Here is a 20,104-nt window from a genome sequence, read left to right on the forward strand (position 1 = left end):
GCTGAGGTTCGTGGCCAAAACACTAACATAGATTAAATGATTTTAATACATTACAGACCACATATAAGAATTTTGTTAAGATTGCACCGTCTTATATATAAAGTATACAAATAATTAAAAATAAAAAGTAAACAAAAGATTTTTGCTGAAATTTTGAAAAAAAAATGGTAATTAAAAAATTGGTAAGACAAAAATATATTCTTGTAGCCAGTGGACCAAACAAAAGCGGCAGCCGCGCTTCTGTCAAGCGCCCGCCTCCACGCGGGTCCCGCCATTGTCTTGTTCCCATCTTTTTCGCGTTACTAAGCAAAGGCAGGTTTTTTTTTGTTTTTTAAATAAGCAAAGAAAAATAATTGAATATCGGACGGCCGTATATCACGTGCAATTCCCTGCTCGAATCTCGAGGAGCTAGCCAGTCAACAAGGAATTAACACTTCCGGTCTTAAACCTACAAACCCGCTCCTTCATCCCCTACGCGCCTCTCTGTCCTCGCGCCTAATTATTTGCCCTGTGGTTTTTTACTTTTCAAAAAAATGAACTCGGACTTGATTGACTCGCTGCCGACGAGTTTGTTACTGTCCGTACAAACATAGATCCCCACGTGTTGCCATATTACACACCGGATTTTCAGATTCCGGGTAATACTTGCCGAGATAGTTGTGGATAACCAAAATATGAAGAATGAAAAAAGCTTGAGATTGAATGTGCTCAAAGATTATAATAACGGAGTACTTCCGAGAACGGAAAAAATTATTTCCGAAATGAGAGAGATTACAACTGAAACGAAGATTAATAACGAAAAAGAGGTCTTTGATTTAGAACAGCAAAAAGATTCAAATCTGCTGCAAAAAAGGGGTTCAGCTACGTATTCACATGGAGCTTTTGTTTCTTAATTAGGGGCGCTCTCAACGTATTTTTGTTTTTCTATTTTCGGAATTGGAAAATAAAAAACCGGAAATTTAAAAAGAAAAAAGAAAAAGGTTTCCTAATATCATCTTCTTCCTCAGGCGATCGCCGCTGCTTTTTTTTTTTCTTCCCTAAAACCAAAAATCAGGCGAGTTCCACCGGAGGCGGCAGGTTAAGGTCGAGGTCGAATCCTCCTCCGGCGCGAGGCAGATCGTGCTGGTTCAGATCAACCACCGTGGACGAGTCCGAGTCACTCTGTGAACCGCCGGTGAAGCCACCGCCGGAGAGAAAATCACGGTGCATAAGATTCCGGTCGAATCTCAGCTGTTGCTGGTACTGCTGGTGATTCTTCACCATCCCTGCCCGGAACACCGAGTCGAAGTAAAGCACGTGATTCGCCGCCGCAGTCGGAACGCCGATGACGGCTCCGACCGGCGGAATCTGGTGATGGGGGTGCTGGAAGGGGAACCTCATCGGAGCTCCGAATCCGGCGACGCCGTGACCGAGGTTCAGATCCAACGGCGAGGACTCAACCATCAGAGCCGGCTCCCGGCTGGACGACTCCACCGTGCTGCTCTGGCTCGGGCTGCGGCTGTTGCTATTCCCGCCGTTGTTAACATTAACCTTTTTCTTGAAGAGGCTGAGATTCACATTCTCCGACGGGATCGGAAAATTAGTCTTGGCCTTGGCGCCGCGGAACTCCCGGGCGGCGGCGTCGTAGGCTCTCGCCGCCTCCTCCGCCGTGTCGAAAGTCCCTAGCCAGACCCGGCTCTTCTTCCCCGGGTCCCGGATCTCGGCGGCGTATCTCCCCCACGGCCTCTTCCTCACTCCCCGGAAATGCACCTCCTTGACGTTGTTATTCCCCTTCGCCGAAACGGCGGCGGATTTCTCAGTTCTCGGCGCCATGAAACGGCAGCGTTTAAAGGAAAGAGAAGACTGTGGTTTTATGTCTGAGAAGGAAAACGAGAAAGTTGTGATGGTTGTTTTGAGGAGTGGGGAAGAGGAAGGGCGTGGTTATATAGAGCAATTTGAGGAGAGAGAAAATTGAAGGATATGGGGAGGGGCACAGTCAACGAGGGATTTGACTGGGAAGAAATTAGGGGCGGCTGTGTTGTGTGAGTGAGTGGTGGGCAATTTAGTAAATTTTAGTTCCCGAATTACGTGGCATGTGGGTTGTCTGTCTCGTCTCTCACACTCTCCCCTTCATTGTCATCATTATTTATCACCATCTAACGGCTGCAAATCTCGCTCTCTTCATTGCGTGCGGTGCTCTGTTACAGCTCTCTCACGCTTCCCTCCCCCGCGCGTGTTTACCACTCTCGCATCTACTATCCCGCCGCGTGACTTTGGATTAAAGGGGGAGCAGCCTTTGGCTTTTGTTTTGCTCCTTTTGAACCGCTCGCATGGGACAGAATGGGGATTTCGCCCACCGCCAATTGATCCTCCACACGTGGCGTTTCCTTACGCGTGAAAGGAGTTACGTACTTACGTGGGTGGAGTTTATGACAGCAGTATTGTTTTTCTCCGACAACTCCCACGTTCACCGGCCGTTTAGGATTACGTGAATGACACGCGCTGAAAATTCACTGTTTGTATTATTACATTTTTAATCTGGGAAAAAAGAAAATATGCCATATTGCCGTTCCTGATTTACTGTTTTGTAGCCCTTGAGTTAGCTCAGTCTGGTCAAAGATAAATTTAGCAAACTTGTAATGGCGGTTTTACTCTCTTTCGGTTTTGATATTATTACATGCATGGAAAGCAAGTAATCGTTCTCTTTCCCCTTTTACTTTTATTTTAAATCATTTTATTATAAATAATTATATATTAATCCAGTGCTTCAAATCAAATATGATACGACACATTAATCGTTAGACGCTTGTCATGATAGACTTAGTTTTAGAAAACACATCAGGTCAGATAGTCAAATAAATTAATTCATTAATTCGATTAATAATAAGAATGCATCAGGTGAAACGATTATGCAGCGTGGACTACATTAAGTGTTTATAATAAGAGTATCTCTTCTTTGACCTCGAATCCTCACCTCATGTATTGGAAACACTTATGACTATTTTTTTGGGTTTCAATTTTGTTAACAGTATTATTATATACGCATGATAGTGTGGCGTGGATGACTGAATCAAAATATTGTATATTAGTTTCTCAGTTCACTTGCATCTTGATGCGTAGAAGAAATTTCGCTACATTACCTACTACCGAGCTTTTAGCAAACGGGTGGGTTTGGAGGTAATTGTGATATTTCAACATGTACAACATAGGGAATTTATACTGTGTGATTTTGTCCAATTGCTTACATGAATCCCCTCGTTGGCCTACTAAACTAATCGAGTAAGAAATACTTGAGATACATTGTTTTAAATAATTACTTACGTTATTAAATGGTCATACTAAATATACCAATTTAGTAGTATGACCGCCTAAAATTCTTAATTTTGTTTCATATTTACATATTAATTCTAGGAACCTCTCTGACACGTTTCGTGGTAATTTAAAAGAAGACTAATAAATAAATGACTATCCGGCTGTTAATGCTAGCCATATGAGAATGTGATACAAGAAATGCATCCAATAGCTTTCAATGTAGACCCAGAATGTACGTGTAATGTAACAATCATAAAAACGATATGCTATCGTGTTTTAGATTATTGCTCCTCTTAAATTGTTGCCATGCATTAGTTTGAGGTAACCATACAGAGAGTGGTCGCATTTAGTTCCATGATCTGACCATGTATAAGCTATAGGGTTTGTATTTATGAAATAGATTTGGATTTAGATTGCATATTTATGAGGATATAAAGTTAGAAATATGGAGGAGGAACTAGTAGTTATGCAGACTTTCCATAAATAACAGGCATGCTAGCTCTATAATATTCAAATTATGAATTTCAGTAGTATTATTCGTTAAAACTCGATTTGATATTATGTTTTGATTTTTCAAAAAGAAAAAAAAAACGTTTTTATTCGTTCAATCTTTTTTTTTATCATTTCCAACAAGTCGCATATATTCCAAATACCAACATATACATTTACCACACAATGAAATTTTAGTGTATTTTAGCTGATCGGTTAGAGTTGAATTCATTTCAAAACTGCTTATATTTTCAGACAAAATTTTATAACGGCTTGAAAAATACTATTACTTAAGATCAAACCACAACTTTTATGTGGACCAAAAAATCAACTGTTATGATTTTAAAACCATTTTTGGTAACTAATATAACCTTAATAAAGAGAAAATAAATAAAAGATGTACAAGTGAAATAAGAAAAAATCGAATTAATGAAATAAATAAAATTTGTATTGCGAGTTGTTAATGAATTAATCCGAACTAGAATCGACCAACTACTAATTAGGACATGGTGTCCAGTTGTTTGCCAAACCAAATATTCAATGTTGGAGTTAATAATTATATGATATCACTAATGCTATGCTTTCCGTTTTTATATCATAAGATTTGGAGCGATATTGGTTGCGATAGCACGTAGACTAGAGTTTGAAAAAAAATCATTGTCAAGGGCAAAATTAGATGCAGTCCACCTTATCCTTCATATCTAGAAAGAACACAATCACAAAGGGACATGAATTATTTGCTTTTTATGTTTTCTCTAACAACCACCGGATCTGCACCAACCACTATCGAATTATGATCACAATTTGTACAGCTCCTCCTTGCCGCCATAGAAATCATAGATCTTCGGCCGTTTGACATACAATCCACCAAATCAGCAGCCAGATTAACAATAATCTCTATAATTACCGTGTGATAACAGAAACTTAGCTAGCCTGTTTGATATAGAAGGCTATTACTATTAACACACTTTATCTATTTTTATATCCACTTTTTTTTTTATTTACAAGCTTACCACTTGAATTTGATTGATGATTGGTTTTCACCATATCGACGGTGTGTTAATAGAAAAAGGGGTGTGTTAATAACAAAAATGGGCGTGTTAATAGCACCACCAGCTATACAATTATAGTATAAAAATTCTGAATTCTAAATAAATGGGTGATAACTAATAAGTACATCACAAATATTTTCAGTATGATTAAGATTGATTATAATTTAAAACATTGATATTGAGAGAAAGAAAGGTGTAAAATGTATCTTATACACAATAGATTTTAAAGTATACATTAGATTGTCATAGATGAAAACATCAGGTTTGATACAATTAACGACACGTTTTTATTGCTACATAATTTGATCAAGAAACATCATCCGAAACTATTATCACACATGAGCTAACCCAGTGTTACAAGGAAAGGTGCTTCCCCTGAATAACTCGTACCCTAACGACTCACGTTCTAGGTAATACTTTTAAACTCTAAGTTAAAAGATAAAGGAAGTGAAATCCACATTATTTAAATTGTAATCCACACTTTATTTTTTATTTATGGTAACTAAAATTTTGTTTTTAATGATTTAATTTTTATCTTTTTATACAAATAATAATTACAACTAAAAAACAAGAATGTGAATTACAATTTAAAAAATATAAATTTTATATCCCATTAATAATCAAGACGTTTCAAACGAGCCAAGACCCTAGCCAACCCTAATCAATTGCTTCTGCATTATTACATACAAACATATATGAACCCTACATGTTTAAGTCAAGCGCGTATTAGTGGATACTTGTTTATTCATATGAAGCAGCGGCGATATCAGCAACAAGATACGATCGATCTCCCATATATCTCCTGACACGTCCCATGCGATTAATCAAAGAATAAAAACGCAGCGGCAGGGCTGTTACGTGCCACCAATTCTGAAAATGAGAGATAAGCTTTGTAGCTATTAGGCTAATCTACTCTAGTTGATTCTGGGAATTATATGCATGAATCATACGTGTCCCCTTTCAGCTGTTGACAGCAATACCTAGTTTGATTGCTACTGATGCTGCTGTTACTGGTGATGATAAGTCAGTGTGTAGCCACCATTGCAGCACATACAGAAAAAACTGGGTGCTTGTTGTAATTATTAACTACTATTAGTATTAAGCGCGTTAAAGTTATTATTATTTGGTGGAGGGGATGAGATGAGATCGCGGGGGATAGGGCAAAGAAGCAGTCAAAGTCATCATCGATCGGCATCAATCTTTTGCTTAATATTATAGTGCATTGTGACATATGTACGTGGTGCTACCTAGTTTAAGGGCTACGGTTATTATATTTGGTTTATGTTTTTGGAAGCAATAATGTAGATGTGATGTGTATAAGACATTCACACCATTCTCATCGTCCAAGTCGGAAAATAACTTGGGTGACTAGTTAATGATAAATATAAATAAAAAATAGATAAATGTCAACAATAATCATAAATAAATATGTTAAATAGTCAAAACTCTCATGTTATGTCATTAAATTGCAGCCAAATTTTTTAAAATGAACACGTGTCTCATGTTTATTAGTTGTGGTCACCTTAAGGTAGTCAATCCCTATCACCGAAGTCGGGTTCTATACGATATATGTATATGTTTGTATATTGATTTTATGCTTTTAACAAGTACGTTGTCACACTCTTTATTTTATGATAGTTAATCTTGGATTACTTGTTTAAGTTTGTGGCGTGCCAATTTAATCAACGAAAGGTGATGCGTTTTTTAGATATGAGAAAATAAATGAGACGATTAAAGTTCAAGGATAATGAATAATGAAGGTGACAAATGGACCATAAGAAAACATGTAAAATGTATCATGCTGAAAGTAATGATAATTATGTCAAATTTTATCCTTTTCAAGAAAATAACTTTAGTGCAAACAAATATTTCATGTAATGTATTTAGTAAGTAACCAGCCATAACGTTCCTTTTGGGTGTAAGTAAGAACCGATCGATCCGGCTCGCCCTCTAAATTTTGGTTGTGTTTATGTTTCAAGCATTAGTAATTACCATATACAACATCAAACATACCCATCTTTCGTTTCATGCAAGTCATATTCAAAATCACAAAGATATTATCGCATGTATAAATATTAGCGAAAGAGTATGATTTATTTCAGGGTGTGAAATCTATATATTCTCATATATAATCCACACACTCTAACCCACTTTTTCCTATGGAAATTGGCAAAATATATATCATATGTCTCTTTAAATTGTCCAGGACATAAATTTAGGGTGTGAAGATTTCACTCCTCATTATTTCTTCATGTTCACTTCCCACACTAGTCAGTGCATACGTTTGACTCCGGTTCTATGTTTTCTCTTGTATCTTCTTGTTTTGCATATAGTTTAATCATTTGTTAAACTCACAATAAGTGAGTTAAATGTCTAATGTAATGACATTATTGTGATTCTTATGGTCATTGTAACCTCGCTATTCTGGTTTTTGTTTATATAAATGATTTTTTACTTTAAAAAAAATTGTAATTTATGACGTGAAAATTCCACGACTCCTCTTGGTTTCTTTATTATTTACTTTCCACACTGGTCGGTGCATACGTTCGATTTATAAGGTGCAATTTCTAGTTAAAAAGGACAACAAAAAGTAATTTTCTTCTCCGGCCAATGATAGAAGGGTAATTACAAGGGCTAAACCCTGACCATGCAGGCAAATAATTGAGGGTGTGAGGTGTGAACTACGACTATAGAGTATAGAGTATGAAAGCGAGACCGAGGGAGTAAAGTTTGGTGGAGCAGTCAAGTCTTGAATATATGTCTATTTCATGCACACATATATATGTTGGTGGCTAATTAAATTAAATGAGACAATATTATTACGTGTTGACTCTATTCCATCCAACTTAATTTTTCAACGTGTAAATTATGCTTTGGACCTGTTCTTCTTGTTCTTGGTCAAAATTAGAGCTAGAGGGTTCTTATAATTGGTATCATCCAAACTCGTCAAGAAGTTGCTTACCAAGGAAATTGATTGCTGATACGAGTAGAGCGCAGTTCTACTTATCGATCATGAATGAATAATGTGAGGTTGTTGGGGGAGAATTAAGTTTCGGCAGGAAGAGATTTACTAAATTGAAAATGAAAGGTTTGGTATCGCTAAACAAACAAGAGGAAAAGTATGGACTTGACTACCATATATACAAGTGCATATCTATCATTTTATTTGGCAATATTGTATGTACATCTTGTTCTTCATTTGCCTGATCAACGTAAGCTGCACTGTGAGAGTCAACACTATGCAGGAAAGAGTGAAACGAAGATTTTGACTACTAATTTTTTTTTTTTTTTTTTTTTTTGGGTAAATATTTTGACTACTATTTCAGATGTTAGAAAGAGGTTTTGGTCATTTAACTCTTCGTCTATATTCAACTTCATTAGATATTTCATAATTTATCGATCATTCGTTTCTTTTACGTTGATAATGTGTTTATAGTGTGAGATACCAATAAAAAAGAGGTAATCCAAAACTTGGTTCGTTTGCAGCTGACATTATCATTCATTATGAATGATCATGCATACGATTTGATTATTACAAGTTCACAGCTATGGTTGCAATGTCGTAATCTGATATTATAAGAGCTAGTAGAACGATTGGGACTCAGGGACGGAGCTTAGTATAGCACTCTCCGGGCTATAGCCTAGGTGACTTTTTTTTATTATGTATAATCAAATAGGCTTAATTTTTAAAACCTCACATAATTATGTAGAATTAGCCCTGTCAAATTGTCAAACGATCTTCTGGTAGTGAGAGTCCCTCTTATCTTATCAATATGCTAAATAGATATCAAAAAGATTATTTGATGAAATCAGACTTCACCAACATGAATGATAAACAAAATCTTAATAAATAATTGAATTAAAATCCCCAAATTTCTTTCTTTCTTTTCTGGTTATTTATTTTTTATCCTCTAGAGCTAAGGATCAACCTATTTAGTTAAGAGTGCGGTTATTGAGACCTCCAGATTTGCTCATCGTAGCTCCTTGTCTTTTTACATCTCCTCTTTATTTTTAAAAACAAGCATTTGCTCATTAGACATTCTTTCAACTTCCTAAAATAACCTTAGATTTGTTATTCATATATATTTCAATAATTTACTCATTATACCTTTTATTCACTTTCTAGACCTGCCACTTTAATTTTTTTTTCTTTTTGCATGAAAACTTCTATTTCAGACCTCGATTGCTTAATTTCTTTTTTCATGAAAACCTCTTTTGCAACCTCAATTCCTTGTTGTTGTTGTTTGGTTTTTTTTTGTGTTTTTTTTTTCATAGAATGTCATTAACCTATATTATTTGATCAAGTTGTAAGAACAATTTTTCAATGACAACAATTTAAAAAAATTTAAATCATGAATTGTTTTCACAATCAATTGCAGAGCAGCAAAGTGGTGTTTGTGACCGAACGTATAGTAAGTTAGTACCTACAAAAGTAAGAAAATAGGTATACATGAAGCAAATATGATGAAAAATTAAAGCAAGCTCTTTCTCTTGTAGAATGGCGATGACCTATTCAGATTAATGTTCCAAAAAAAAGTTAAAAACCTAGAAACCTTTGACCTAGAAGAAAACCCTAAGAAAGCCAATTGCGTCTTTATTAATGGAGGTTCTTTCATTTGGTGTAGTAGTTTTTTGCGATTGAGCAACGGTTGCACTTAGGTTTAGAGTTTATAGACTCCTCACATTTTGTATCGTTAACTTGAAGAAAAAAAAAAGAAAAATACTAATATGATAACGATATATATATATTTTTTGAAATTCACTATCTATTATTGTCATTTTGTATGAGGTTATATTTGTAATCCAATAAGTCAAAACATGTGGAGGTACACTGAGCAAATCTGGAGGTCTCAATAGCCGCACTCTTTAGTTAACTCGATTAATAGTCTCCATCTAGTTCTAAACGACTGGAACCTCTGATCCTTAATTCTCAATTTTATTGCCATATTTCTTTTCTCTCCATGATCAAATTAGCTCTTGTTCTAATGATTGAGTTAGATCTCGATTCTTGTACAAACACTAATATATTTTTATTTATATATTTTAGAAGTTTTATCAACCGAAATTTAGCCCAGTCTATTTCGGAATCCTGACTCTGTCCTTGGATTGGGTGTTGGTGACTTTGGCTGATATTTTTTTCATAGTTGGAAAACATCTAATCAACAATAAATACATGCTTTGAAATTACAGTCTAATTTTAATATAAATAATGGGTGTGAGAACAAGCCTCATATGGGCCGAGTATCTCTCTCCAATTTTTTTTTTTTTAAAAGCATATGTTTTGAAATTACAGTCTCAAATGTAAATGAATCATACTATGTAAATGACATGACTCAAAACATTAACTTGACAATCTACCTTATGGTTCTGTTTTGGGTTCCAACAGAATGTTGTGAGTGGGTTTAACTTGTTGGATTAGTTGACAAAATATTATAATCTGTTACATAGTTTGTCACAAAATTAGTAAACCAAGGCCAAATGCTAGAAACATAGGTTCACTACTTTTTTTGTTTGACTTTCTGTTTTCAAGACTTAAACTTAAACTCACAAGTTGTGACACCACTTACGTATTCATTTCGTCATTAAATATATAAATCTCGTCCGGTTAAATTCATGATTGTTTCGATTTTCGTCTCATTGATATCAAATAACAATCGATAACTCACACGTATAAAGTCCAACAATTCGAAATCCAAAACTCAATTATTATTGTTGCAAGACATGAAACGATTCAGCTTATTGATAACAACAAGAAGCTGTCACCACCAATTTCATAAGGTCACACTCGAAGTTACAGACTCTTGCCCACCCGGCCACGCCAACAAGTACACAACCTCATAGACCACCCAAACCCTAAACCAAACGGAGCTTTCAAAAGTGGAAGGCAGGAAAGTAAAAGTAAAAGTAAAACCATCAAACAATAACAACAACAAAAAAAAAGTCAACAAAAATGTTAACGCGGTGCCACGTGGCGAAACGAGGAGGCGAAGCCGTCAGCCGCCCTCAAAAGGTCCACGTTCCCATTACATCGCTGGGTTTTGAAACTTTGAACTTTCCGGCCAAAAAAGTCACTTTCCCAGTCAATACTTTAAGCCCTAAAAATTCAATCTTTGATTTTTTTTTTCTTCCCCCTAAAAAAAATTGAGAAAAGAATACAACTTTGTTTCAGTCTTCATATCTCGAATCGTTGAAACCCCAAATGGGTCTTCGCCCCCTTCTCCTTCTTAATCCATCTCAACCTCTCTGACTCTCTCCGATCACCCATGGCTCTCAGCGCGTACCAGCTCGACCCGCAATCGGCGGCCCAGAAAGCCGTCGCGGCAATCGGGTCGGGTTATGACCTCTGCTACGATCTCCGGCTGAATTCGTGTAAGCCCATACTGATTGAACTGGATCCGACCCGGACCCGGGACCTCGTCGTGCCCGGCGGCGCCGTCGTGCCTAACGTCTCCACCTCCATCAAGTGCGACAAGGGCGAGCGCACCAAGTTTCGCTCCGACGTCGTTTCGTTCAATCAGGTACTTTTTTTTGTGATTTTTTTTTTGGCGGGAAGTGGTTTCTGGGTTTTGGTAAAATCAATTGAAGAATTGAGGTGGGGTTTGTTAATTGTTACTATTTCAGGATTTTAAAGTGAATGAAACTGTGCTCAAGTCAGTGGCATTCTTGTGATTTTTGGTGGAAAAGATAGCCCTTTTGGTTCTGAATAGTTCTAGATTTGAATAATTTTACTGGGTACAAACAAGGAACTAAAAAGTTTAATTCTTTTACTTTTAGACTTTTTGATATATGATTGTAATGCTTCTTTGGAATGATTTGTTGATAGCGGTTATGAGGCTTTATGTTTACTCTAAATTTTATGTGTTTTGTTGCATTGCAGATGTCAGAGCAGTACAATAAGGAACTTTCCTTAACGGGGAAAATTCCGTCCGGCTTGTTTAATGCTATGTTTAACTACACCGGCTCCTGGCAGAAGGATGCAGCTCCCACGAAATGTCTTGCTTTTGATGGTTGGTTAATAAATCTGTATAACATTGAGTTAGCGAGATCACAGTTAACACTATCGGAGCAAGTGAAACAAGACGTGCCTTCTCTATGGGACCCTGCTGCCCTTGCCGCGTAAGTTTTCTTTAGTGGAAAGCTTAAGTTATTGTTGTTGTCGGTATGTCAGTCGAACATTGGAGAGGGTGAATTTTGAATGTAGAGCAAAGCTACCGGGGAACGGGAAGCTTAAACCCTTGATGCAATTTCGTTCTGTGTTTTCCATTGTCAAATGCAAACCAAAGTTTCAAAACAGTTGAAGTAGAAGTGTAGAACCAAATCCCACAAACAACTTTAGATAGCTTATATAAATTGAAAGAAACTTTTACAATGCCATTAAAATTTTATCGAATTAAGCACTCCAGGTGTTCAGCGTCACATATTCAGAAATATAGGAGTAAATCAGAATGTATATATTTTGTGTCAATCTGCACATAGTAAAGAGTAGAAGATTGTTAAGTATTAGCAAAATGCACAACAGTCGATGAATCTTCATCTGGTAGGAGTTGTGACTTGTGTACTTCATGATCTGATTTCTATGCTATAATATAAAACTGCCGTGTATGACAATGGAACGGAGATGAAAAGTCCTACTAAAATTGTTCTTACGATTTCCTTTGTTCTCTAGTAACTTTTTAGTGATTATAACCTGTCATTGAATTCAAGTCATTATTACCAATTGCTGGATTGATCTATTTCTAATCATTCCTGTTCAATTTTTCCAGATTCATTGATAAGTATGGTACTCACGTTGTTGTTGGGGTGAAGATGGGTGGAAAGGATATAGTTCACATAAAGCAGTTACAAAACTCAAAACTTGAGCCTGCTGAGCTGCAGAAATTATTAAAGCAATTAGCCGAGGAGAGATTTTCTGCTGATGTAACTGAATCCTCTATATCAAATACTGCTGATTTATTAGGAAAAATGAGGGTAAGCAGTATTCTAAGATTGCAATGTTGGTTTACTATTGATACTTCTGTAATTGTTAAATACATGGACCGTATGATGCATGGTTTGGTGCTATTGAGAATGAAGGTAGAGATTACTTCTAGATGACTTGATACATGATATTTTCTGATTAAGAAATGTCCATAACAGCCTTTTGCATACATGTGTTTGTAAAATATTCACAATTGGTCTATACCTTTTAAACTAGTCCAGAAGTATAGCAGTTAAATAAACTTGGAATTTCTATTAGGCCTGGTCCTTTTAGTTTTTAGATATTGATGAAGTAACACATTTTGACTTTAATATCTATATCCATATTGTTTCAGGATGACCACCCTATTCACTGGGATATTAAAAAAACATTAGCATCCTCAATAAGGCCACCCATCATCACTCATTCAAGGAATGATGTAAGTTGCATTTTGGTTTCTCTTATAACTTGTCACACAAACTGCACACCAATTTGTATGGACTGAAGTTTCGCCTACATATTCTCGTGTAATGCAGGATATAGTTACTATTAGTGTTCGAAGGGGAGGTGTTGATGTTGGTCAAAGTCATAACCAATGGCTTTCGACTATATCACAGGCGCCTAATGTCATATCAATGTCCTTTGTGCCCATAACATCACTTTTGGGTGGTATTCAAGGCAATGGATTCCTTAGCCATGCAGTAAATCTGTACCTTAGATGTGAGTGCAATTTTTGTTTTTCTAAGTTTGGTCTCCTTATGGCTGAATGTCCAATTCATCTGCATTATTTGTCTGTATAAAGTCTTGATAATAGTTTATCGCGATGGTAACCCTTGCAGATAAACCACCAATAGAGGAGCTTCAACAATTCTTAGAATTTCAATTACCACGGCAATGGGCTCCAGTATACGCTGATCTGCCTCTTGGTCTTAGGCGGAGAAGACATGCATCCCCAGCACTTCAATTCAGTTTTATGGGCCCCAAGCTATATGTTAACACTATGAAGGTAACATCACCTAACATAATGGCATGCTAATTTCCGATCACATTTTGGAGATTCCTTGTCTTGGAAGACTTCCATTGTTTATATTATGTGAAGTGGTGTGACTTTGTTAACAAATTGATGGATGCAGTTTTTACTTGCCATTTCTATGCAGTTCATTGTAGTAATTTGGTTGATCTGTATGCTCCATCATATTGCTGTATGTCCTAGTTTTTCATTACATTGGGGTTTTAATTTCATAATTTTCAGGTTGATTCCGTAAATCGACCGGTAACAGGAATCCGTTTGTACCTTGAAGGTAAAAAAGGTGACCATTTGGCAATCCATCTTCAGCATCTTACAAATCTTCCCAGTTCATTCCAAGTCTCCACTGATCACAATTATGAGCCCATTGACGAGCCAGAGGAACGACGTTACTTCGAAGCTGTCAAGTGGAGCATATTTTCACATGTATGCACTGCCCCAGTAGAATATAAAGGTGCCTGCATTAATGACTCTGCTTCTATTGTGACAAAGGCCTGGTTTGAAGTCAAGGCTATGGGAATAAAGAAAGTTTTGTTCCTGAGGCTTGAATTTTCTACTGTGGCATCTGCTAGGATTCGAAGATCAGAATGGGAAGGCTCAAGCTCATCTCGTAAGTCAGGATTCATCTCAACCTTGATCAGCACACGGTTTAGTACTGCATTGAATCCACCTGTGACACCGGCAAAAGTGAATTTGAATTCAGCAGTGTACCCTGGTGGCCCACCTTTACCAGCCAAGGCACCAAAAATGGCGACGTTTGTAGATACCAAGGAAATGTTGAGAGGTCCTGAGGTCACCCCAGGATATTGGATGGTTACTGGAGCCAAGCTTTGTGTAGAGGGTGGTCGAATCTCAGTCAAGGTGAAGTATTCATTGCTGACAATTATGTTGGAAGACTCGATGATGTTTTAGCATAAGAAATCCAAAGAACAAACATGTACATTGTCCATTCTTCAATAGGTTTAAACAGATTGACTATGGCGGTAAGCCATCTTGATTGGTCTAAGAATTATATGAAGTCATGGTTATGTCCAGAATTGGATAGCCTAAAGGAATTGAATACTTTTGATCAGTGAAGCTGGTTTAGTTTCTATTTTCTTTCCAAGAAGAAAAAACAACTTTTCTTATATTAAAAGCTAGAAGTTCTACTGTAACCCCAAAAAAAAAAAAAAAAGACTAAAAGTTCTGCAGTACATCAAATGGGATACAAAATTTTGGTTTCGGATGTAAAAAAATGATCCTGTTATCCAGTACAAGTCACCAGTAATCCCCACAAGAGCATGAGCCATCTTTGAAATGATGAAATCTATTGACATCCCTTACGATTATCTCCCTCGAGACGATTTTACAGATGAACTTGAATGCAGTATGGCAATCTATACACACTCTTAAATTCTTCTTCACTCTAATCAGAGCTCCTGGCGGAGTGGCAATCAATGCGAAAGCCACTGCAAGCTTCTCACTGTGACATCGTAGCAGCTGCTCCTTTTCGCTTTGTTCCACATCATGGAGGTCAATCTCCACCATCGGAACATAGCCGGCTTTATGCATACTGTCAAGCAGCTCATCAAGTTTTGCATATATTTCCTTGCTTCTCCAATGATTTCTGTCACCTACAATAAAGGTGTGTACCTTGTCTTGGACCTCAATCCAACTCATCCCAGGTTCCTTCTTTACCTGGTTATGTTTCATAAGTCTTCTCATTTTTGCTACCTTGTCCCACATGCCCACTGCTGCATATATGTTTGCAAGAAGTACATGGGTACCTGATTTCTCAGGTTCCAGAACAAAGAGCATATCAGCAGCACGTTCACCAAGCTCAACATTTTTATGGATTCTTGCAGCACCAAGAAGTGACCCCCAAACTGAGGCGTTGGCTTGAAATGGCATAGTGTTGACAAGCTCCATTGCCTCCTTTATCTTTCCTGCTCTGCCAAGAAGATCAATCATGCAGGCATAATGCTCCTCCCTTGGCACAACTCCAAACAACTCTTTCATTGACTCAAAATATATTGTGGCTTCAGTTACTAAACCTGCATGATTGCAAGCACAGAGGACACTGACTAAAGTAATATGATTGGGGCAAATACCATCTCTGAGCATCTGATTGAACATATTGATGGCCTCCTTCCCATGTCCGTGTTGAGCAAGTCCTCCAATCATTGCAGACCATGAAACTATTCCTCTCTCAGTATCTCGGAGAAAGCACGACCTGCATCATCTATGCTTCCACATTTTGAATACATGTTAACAAGGGAATTTCCAGCAAAAGCATCTGACAAAAATCCAAACTTGAGAATATGAACATGAATCTGCTTCCCTTGCTCATACGCTGACAAATTTGCACAAGCATTCAGAAGAGAACTGCATACAAATGAATCAGGCTCGTTCCCCCTCTGTAGCATTTGCACATAGAGTTTTAGAGCTTCTTCGCCTTGTTCATACTGAGCATAGGCAGTGATCATTGATGTGAAAGCCACCAGATCTTCAGATTTGCATTCTTCAAATATTCTTACAGCATTTTCTACTTGGCCACATTTTCCGTACGTATCAAGAAGGCTGTTGATAACATACCTGTCAGACTGAAAATCTGTTTTGACAGAAAGAGAATGAACTTGTTCACAAACTTTTGCTGCCTGCAAGCTCGCGGTGGATTTGAGGACTGTGGATAAAGTAGTCTCATTGAATCCTATTCCTTCCCTATGCATTTCAGGAAAGAGGCTTACAGCTTCTATGTCTTCGGCCATCTGTGAATGACCAGAGATAACAGCATTGCATGCAATCATGTCTTTCATTGGCATCATATTCAAAAGCACCCTTGCCTCAGTCATGATCTCACACTTGCAATACATATCTATCAGTCCAACTTTGACATAAGAATCTGATTCTGTATCCATCTTTATCAAGAAAGAGTGCAACTGCCTACCCAATTTCTTGAAACCCATCCCAGCACAAGCTTTAAGTGCACTTGATATTGTAAACATATTAGGACGGATTCCTGACCCACTCAGTTGCCTGAACAATTTGAGTGCCCGACCATGGAAGTTGTGAAGAATACAACCAGCAATAACAGCATTCCAGGATACAATATCCGGTTGTGCAATTTTCTCAAAAACTGAAACTGCATCTTCAAGACATATGGCTTTTGCATGCATGGCAACAAGCGCATTGGCTGAGAACAAATCCGAATCATATCCAAGCTTCACTATATATCCTTGAATTTTCCTTCCTCTTCTACCATCCCCCAACCCGGTACCAACATTTATTATACTAGACAGACTATACTCATTAGGCCTTATTCCACTCAGCACCATTTCCTCAAACAACTCCATAGCCTCCCCAAAGAAATCACACTGCACATAACACGAAAACAACGCATTCCACGACACAACATTCCTCTCCGGAATGGCATCAAACAACCTCCTGGAATCCCCAAACTCCCCACACTTAGAATACATAACAACCAAAGTATTAGCAACAAACTCGTCGGACTCAAACCCGGTCACAAAAACCACCCCATGAACCTGCATTCCCAGTCTCAAATCTTTACAACTAGAGCAAGCCTTGAGCACACTTGGGAATGTGAACTCATTACACTTAACCCCCAATCCAAACATCTCACGAAAAGCCGAAATGGCTTCTCTACCAAGCCCATTCTGGGCATACCCAGAAACCAAAGCAGACCAAGCAACCAAATCTGGTTCAGGACTTTCGTCGACCAGCTTCCGGGCATGCCCAAAAAACCTGCTTTTTGCATAGAGATTGATCAAATGGTTCCGAAAGCTCAAGTCTTGGGACAACCCTAGTCTGATTAAGTGGGCATGGACTTCCATGCCCACACGCACAGATTTGGAAGCAGCGCATTGAGACAATAGCTTAGAGTAGGAGATGGAATTGGGTAAGAAATTGTGGGTTTCGAGTGAGGTTTGAATAGGGAAGGTTTGAGCGTGTTTGGAGAATTGAGCTGAGGTTTTTTGATGTGTTTAGGAGAGTGTAGAAATTTGGTTGGGAGGGTTTTGGGTTTAAAGGGCAGGTAAAGTCGTTGGGGAAGAGAAGGGTTTTGGAGGGAATGGAATAAACATAGCTTCATGGTCCATTTGAAGTTTTGAACATTGACTAAACCCTCTCTGGGGTTTTAACACCTATACTAACGGTAAAATTGCCATAACAGTTGCTGCTTTTGTTTTAGGATCCAAAGAAGCTAGAGCATTGAGTTTAGGGCAAGTACTTTTTTCTTTGAAAGAGAAGTACCTTCGTTTAGTGTACCATAGCTTGGATGAAAGTGGGATGAACAAATGTGGATGTTTAAAATGTAGTCTCGAATTACATATATGTGAGACATTTATTGATTTATCAAATTCATGATTTATTTTAATCTCAGCTATTTGCTGCGAGAGCTATGATGATCTTGCATTTTTTATTTCATTAGACAATGAGGTGAGGTATCTATATTAACTGTTAAGCCTAAACTATCAAAATTATCTCACGTACTCTTCGCATTCTCGTTGTATGTATCTATGATGAGTGACAAAAGTTTCATTCATCTAGTCTTTCTTTCAATCAATGCTTCCACAATTTGCAAAGCATTTGGGATTCAATTCACAATATTATGTTCCAGTGTCACATCTTAAAATGTTACAAGTCCACCAAACAACATTCTTAAATTGGGAGGTTGGAGAGAATGGCCCTTCATCCTCAACCAGCTCTTTTATGCTTGATAAAGTTTGTTGAGTGCGTAATTTGGCTTTTACTCTTATAAGCCATAGAATTTGAAGTATCATCGGAGAATCTAGGAACAGTTTGAGAATCATATTCCAAATAGTGAAGCAACATGCATTATTGTGGTCTAGCTTATGTATTGCGACCAAAGTTAACATTCTGCGTTTAGCTAGCCCGAAAAAGCTCCCATTATTGTTTATTTTGGAAGCGTTTTCTCGACACTTCTAATTTGGTATTGGATAAAGCTTACCAGATTAGCTAACACAGTACAACATAGCTTTGTCAAGATACCTAATCTCTAGAGCACCCGATCGATTATCGTTCTTCTTAGCTTTTGCCTTGTCTTTCTGATCCATCTACCACCCAACTACTCCCAGAAAGCTGAAACCAAAGACAACAACATTTCCATACATAAACAATTTCGAGAATATGGCATTAATCTACAGAAGCTAGACCACAACAATCCTAATTAAATACATAATAGAGGTTCAAAGCAGTAGTAAGATCCAATCTAAGTAAAAGTTGAGATTGATCACCTGATAGATCGAACTCCGAAGTGTTGGGAAATAAGGTGGAAGACGAAGTTGGCTCCATGAAGAAACATGACAACGCCTGTGCACCCCAACACAAATAGCTCCACCATCATCGATCTCGATCAGAAAACACGAATATCTTCTCGTTCAATCACAGAGATTGTTCAGAGGCAAAGAGACGTATGAAGGGTTTTGATCGACTAATTCATCAAGAGGTAATTTGGAAAGGAAGATATTATATGAAGGGTTTTAAGTAGACTGGTGGATAAACAGTCCACCAGAAGGTAACAGAGTTCTTGTTGGACCTTATTTTATACAGGATTTTATTGAATGGATGTATCCCATAAGTTAGGCTATTGGCTTGTTTTGGAGTATTTGACTTCTTCTACTTTGCTGAAGGTAACGCAAGGACCAGAGCTGGTGGGCGGTGAGTAGTCGACTGTCGACTCCTGCTAGGGACACAGACCTTATTTCCATTTGTTCCATGCTTTTGGATGGAAGTTGTAGACATGGACATGTCTCATTCGTCGGCGCATTCTTGATTAACAAAACGAGTTGGTTAGTGTAAAACTTCATTTATGCAATTCATTACGATCCCACTCAACGTCCATGGTGGCCAACACCATCTCAGGCAGTCAACACCATCTCGCTTGCAATGGTACCATAAGCTATTAGGGAGTGATTATAGGATAACCGAAACGGCCCAGTGTTGGACCAACTATCTCCAACATTAACTTTACTTGTACGAGCTTGGGTGTGGGCTCATGACCCTTGCTTGTCACAGACTGCCGACCTCTCTTGCCACATGCATTGTCAACCTCGGTTATGTTAGGTGATGAAAGAAGCTTCTCAAAGTGACGAGTCACAACAATCTAGGTTTACTTGTAATAGCGTGGACATGGGCGTGAGTGTGGCTCATGACCTTGCTTACCAGAGACATTGCGCGGATAAGGAGAGCTGCTGCGTTCCTCTATTTTGCTTGCCAAAGAGAAAGGAACGTTGCATTGTATTGTTAAAATTTTTTGGCCAACACTAA

At 37.8% G+C, this 20,104-nt stretch overlaps 2 protein-coding genes and 1 pseudogene across 2 annotated transcripts; 1 reads left to right on the forward strand and 2 right to left on the reverse strand.

The window, feature by feature from the left end:
* Nucleotides 1–694: 694 nt before the first annotated feature.
* On the reverse strand, nucleotides 695–1,887 carry LOC101314350 (ethylene-responsive transcription factor 4-like). The gene has a single exon (XM_004293798.1). It carries the CDS (start codon nucleotides 1,810–1,812, stop codon nucleotides 1,051–1,053), a length of 762 nt encoding a protein of 253 aa, XP_004293846.1. The 5' UTR covers nucleotides 1,813–1,887; the 3' UTR covers nucleotides 695–1,050.
* A 9,163-nt stretch (nucleotides 1,888–11,050) lies between these two features.
* LOC101301369 (MACPF domain-containing protein NSL1-like) lies at nucleotides 11,051–14,891 on the forward strand. The gene is made up of 7 exons (XM_004293752.1): nucleotides 11,051–11,350; nucleotides 11,710–11,948; nucleotides 12,596–12,800; nucleotides 13,145–13,228; nucleotides 13,326–13,509; nucleotides 13,629–13,795; nucleotides 14,042–14,891. Exons 1-7 carry the CDS (start codon nucleotides 11,096–11,098, stop codon nucleotides 14,726–14,728), a joined length of 1,821 nt encoding a protein of 606 aa, XP_004293800.1. The 5' UTR covers nucleotides 11,051–11,095; the 3' UTR covers nucleotides 14,729–14,891.
* Nucleotides 14,892–15,073: 182 nt separating this feature from the next.
* On the reverse strand, nucleotides 15,074–19,278 carry LOC101302737 (annotated as a pseudogene).
* Nucleotides 19,279–20,104: the final 826 nt, after the last annotated feature.

This window comes from Fragaria vesca, linkage group LG3, assembly GCF_000184155.1.
Source record: "Fragaria vesca subsp. vesca linkage group LG3, FraVesHawaii_1.0, whole genome shotgun sequence".
NCBI classification, from domain to species: domain Eukaryota; kingdom Viridiplantae; phylum Streptophyta; class Magnoliopsida; order Rosales; family Rosaceae; genus Fragaria; species Fragaria vesca.

Bases quoted from the DNA above. Each gene is read 5' to 3' on its own strand.
- LOC101301369 (XM_004293752.1), top strand. From the start codon at position 11,096: ATGGCTCTCAGCGCGTACCAGCTCGACCCGCAATCGGCGGCCCAGAAA. The intron at 13,229-13,325 runs GTAAGTTGCATT...CGTGTAATGCAG, and splicing joins TCACTCATTCAAGGAATGAT to GATATAGTTACTATTAGTGT. The intron at 13,510-13,628 runs GTGAGTGCAATT...TAACCCTTGCAG, and splicing joins AGTAAATCTGTACCTTAGAT to ATAAACCACCAATAGAGGAG.
- LOC101314350 (XM_004293798.1), bottom strand. From the start codon at position 1,812: ATGGCGCCGAGAACTGAGAAATCCGCCGCCGTTTCGGCGAAGGGGAAT.